Consider the following 4,074-nt stretch of genomic DNA (forward strand, 5'->3'; position numbering starts at 1 on the left):
TTCAACATTACAGTATAATTGAGAGCTATCAATTTTAACATTTATTAGACTTTAAAAAATAACTTCTAATTTAAGTAAACTTAAAACAATCTTCACATAAGCCCATTATAATGGATGTCATATTTACCTGTTCCCATTCAGCAAGTAGGAAATGTACAGAAATTGAATAAAGTTATCAAACACTAAATTCTAAATTAAATATACAAACCCAATTCCAAAATAGTTGGGACACTGTACAAATTGTGAATAAAACAGAATGCAATGATGTGGAAGTTTCAAATTTCAATATTTTATTCAGAATACAACATAGATGACATATCAAATGTTTAAACTGAGAAAATGTATCATTTTAAGGGAAAAATAAGTTGATTTTAAATTTCATGGCATCAACACATCTCAAAAAAGTTGGGACAAGGCCATGTTTACCACTGTGTGGCATCCCCTCTTCTTTTTATAAGAGTCTGCAAATGTCTGGGGACTGAGGAGACAAGTTGCTCAAGTTTAGGAATAGGAATGTTGTCCCATTCTTGTCTAATACAGGCTTCTAGTTGCTCAACTGTCTTAGGTCTTCTTTGTCGCATCTTCCTCTTTATGATGTGCCAAATGTTTTCTATGGGTGAAAGATCTGGACTGCAGGCTGGCCATTTCAGTACCCGGATCCTTCTACGCAGCCATGATGTTGTAATTGATGCAGTATGTGGTCTGGCATTGTCATGTTGGAAAATGCAAGGTCTTCCCTGAAAGAGACGCCGTCTGGATGGGAGCATATGTTGTTCTAGAACTTGGATATACCTTTCAGCATTGATGGTGCCTTTCCAGATGTGTAAGCTGCCCATGCCACACGCACTCATGCAACCCCATACCATCAGAGATGCAGGCTTCTGAACTGAGCGCTGATAACAACTTGGGTTGTCCTTGTCCTCTTTAGTCCGGATGACATGGTGTCCCAGTTTTCCAAAAATAACTTCAAATTTTGATTCGTCTGACCACAGAACAGTTTTCCACTTTGCCACAGTCCATTTTAAATGAGCCTTGGCCCAGAGAAAACGCCTGCGCTTCTGGATCATGTTTAGATATGGCTTCTTTTTTGACCTATAGAGTTTTAGCCGGCAACGGCGAATGGCACGGTGGGTTGTGTTCACCGACAATGTTTTCTGGAAGTATTCCTGAGCCCATGTTGTGATTTCCATTACAGCAGCATTCCTGTATGCGAGGCCGTGCCATCTAAGTGCCCGAAGATCACGGGCATCCAGTATTTTTTTCCGGCCTTGACCCTTACGCACAGATATTGTTCCAGATTCTCTGAATCTTTGGATGATATTATGCACTGTAGATGATGATAACTTCAAACTCTTTGCAATTTTTCTCTGAGAAACTCCTTTCTGATATTGCTCCACTATTTTTCGCCGCAGCATTGGGGGAATTGGTGATCCTCTGCCCATCTTGACTTCTGAGAGACACTGCCACTCTGATAGGCTCTTTTTATACCCAATCATGTTGCCAATTAACCTAATAAGTTGCAAATTGGTCCTCCAGCTGTTCCTTATATGTACATTTAACATTTCCGGCCTCTTATTGCTACCTGTTCCAACTTTTTTGGAATGTGTAGCTCTCATGAAATCCAAAATGAGCCAATATTTGGCATGACATTTCAAAATGTCTCACTTTCAACATTTGATATGTTATCTATATTCTATTGTGAATAAAATATAAGTTTGTGATTTGTAAATTATTCCATTCCTTTTTTACTCACAATTTGTACAGTGTCCCAACTTTTTTGGAATTGGGTTTGTAGAATATTAAAAAATTGTGGTTATTGTTAAAGCCAAGTTGACATATTAGCTGTTTATGAGAAAAAAGTCAAAATAGGCCACAAATTAAACTTTGCTTTTCCTCGATCCCAAGTACATTTCTGATTAAGATCAAGTAATAGCAATTCAGCCTCTCAAACGCTAGCACATGTGCATCTAGTTATGAGTGTGTGTCTGTGGAGATCACAACTCCTCATGTAAAATATGTAAACATATAAGACAGTGTGTTATATATGTGATTAAATATGTAAACAATAAGGCAGGGAGGGTGAAATTTATGACCTGTGCTGCAAATGGCCAAGACAAACAGTGACTTAATTTAGCATCTGCTGTCCCTCATTTTCAATAAGTCATCAGACTCTTTGTCTGTAAGCGCATGGACTTGTGATTTCCTGTGGGGAGTTTACTACAGTGGTAAATGAACTGCATTGTTTGGTTTTTATTTTATTTTGAAGGGATTAGTTACTCTCAAAATGGGAAGGATTAAAGACTCAATTGTTAATATTTTGCCTTCGGTTTTTAACATTGCCCTGACTGAAGTTGAATGACATTTCTAATTGGACAATAAATGCCTCTCTCAAAAGATCTGCTAAATGGACAGTTTCAGCCTGAAAACACATTAAAATGCTTTTACAGTATAATTTAGCCTCAAATTTTTCCAACCACCATGGATATGCTCCTGTAAAATCAACATTTTGCTGTAGAAAGTAAACCAGACACTATTTGCATGGCTTTTCAGTTTGTTATAACTTGTTAGGCAAATTCATTATGTTAACCAACAGAAAGAAAGATCTGAAAGTGACTTCTTTGTGAGCTGTGCAATGGACCATTTTGTACGCAAATTTTCATCAAAATGTGATCGCACCTTAAAGCAACAGTCCATATTTATTTTCATTGTATTTAAAAGAGCAGCTTAAACATTCTGCAAAAATATCTCCTTTTGTGTTCCACAGAAGAAATAAAGTAATACAGGTTTGGAATGACACAAGGGAGAGTAAATTAGGAGAACTATCCCTTTAATAAGCACAACTCACTCTTGAATCATGGCCAATCAGCTCTTTGCACTCATCACAGGTGTTGGCGAACAGGCTGTCGTAGCAAGGGATGCAGTAAGGGTTGTCCTCCGCCTGGATGTACTTCCTGCCATATAAGGACTCCTTGCAGTTGTCACAGTCAAAACGCTCGCTCATGTTGCTCCTGATCCGAGTCAGTCCCTGTAACACACAAGGAACATTCAGACAGGTAAGCCTTCAAGTCATGGCTACATCGCACTGAGAGAAAGAGTCACACACTAACAAACACAAACAGGCAGATCTGTCATGAAGCACTGTGCAAAACGTCTATTAAGTTTTATAGCTCTGTGATGATAGCTGGGAAATGAGAGGGTGGAAGCTGGAATTTTAGCAAGCACACAACTCTGTGCTGCATGTGACGTGGAAGCTGTAGCAGAGCTTCAACAGGAGCCCACTTTTAGACATTAAGTTTGACCCCCACTTTTTGAGAGATGATCATTGTGTTTTAAGAGCTTTGGTTGGCCACAGAGCAAAGACCAATATTTCTCAATGTTTTTTTCACTCACACTGTGATGACTGTGTTTTTGAGACACTGTAGCAAGATAAAAGTACTTAAAGGGTTAGTTCACCCAAAAATGAAAATTAGCTTGTGTTTTACTTACCCCCGATGCATCCTAGGTGTATATGACTTTCTTCTTTCAGACGAATCCAGTCGGAGTTATATAAAAAATTGTCCTGGCTATTCCAAGCTCTATCATTGCAGTCAGAGGGTGCAGTTGAACAGTCCACAAGTCGTTAAATAAAGCTCGCGCATTCATAATAAAACGTGCCACAGACGGCTCCGGGGGATGAATAAAGGCCCCCTGTAGCGAATCCATGTGTTTTTGTTAGAAAAATAAATAAAGGGGTCAAAGTATGCACATCCAAAAAAGTCTTGGCCAGGTGCAAGATCAAAAGGTACATCAAATAATAGAAAAAAAGATCTGCACACTGTTATTCTCCCTTTATTCAAAAAAGTTAAAAATAGCAAAGTTTCGGTCAAAGACCTTCGTGTTTGCCTGACGAAGGTCTATGACCAAAATATTGCTATTTTTTACTTTTTTTGAATAAAGGGAGAATAACTGTGCAGATCTTTTTGTAAGAAACATATCCATATTTCAAATGTAATAAACACTTTTCTCTCACTTCTGCTGACTGTCATTCACTGAAGCAGTTCCGGTGGATGACGCAGCATGTATGCGCAGCGCGCG

General features: G+C 38.5%; 1 protein-coding gene across 2 annotated transcripts in view; it reads right to left on the minus strand.

The window, feature by feature from the left end:
- Nucleotides 1-4,074, minus strand: part of LOC107597118 (four and a half LIM domains protein 3-like) — a 55,231-nt gene that overhangs the window by 8,055 nt on the left and 43,102 nt on the right. For both annotated transcript variants that reach the window (XM_016288052.1, XM_016288053.1), the window contains exon 2: nt 2,846-3,025. In XM_016288052.1, the coding sequence (XP_016143538.1) occupies nt 2,846-3,001 (156 nt within the window). In that variant the 5' untranslated portion in view covers nt 3,002-3,025. The remainder of the gene's footprint in view (nt 1-2,845; nt 3,026-4,074) is intronic.

Source organism: Sinocyclocheilus grahami, unplaced genomic scaffold (genome assembly GCF_001515645.1).
Source record: "Sinocyclocheilus grahami isolate Dianchi unplaced genomic scaffold, SAMN03320097.WGS_v1.1 scaffold228.1, whole genome shotgun sequence".
Lineage (NCBI taxonomy): Eukaryota > Metazoa > Chordata > Actinopteri > Cypriniformes > Cyprinidae > Sinocyclocheilus > Sinocyclocheilus grahami.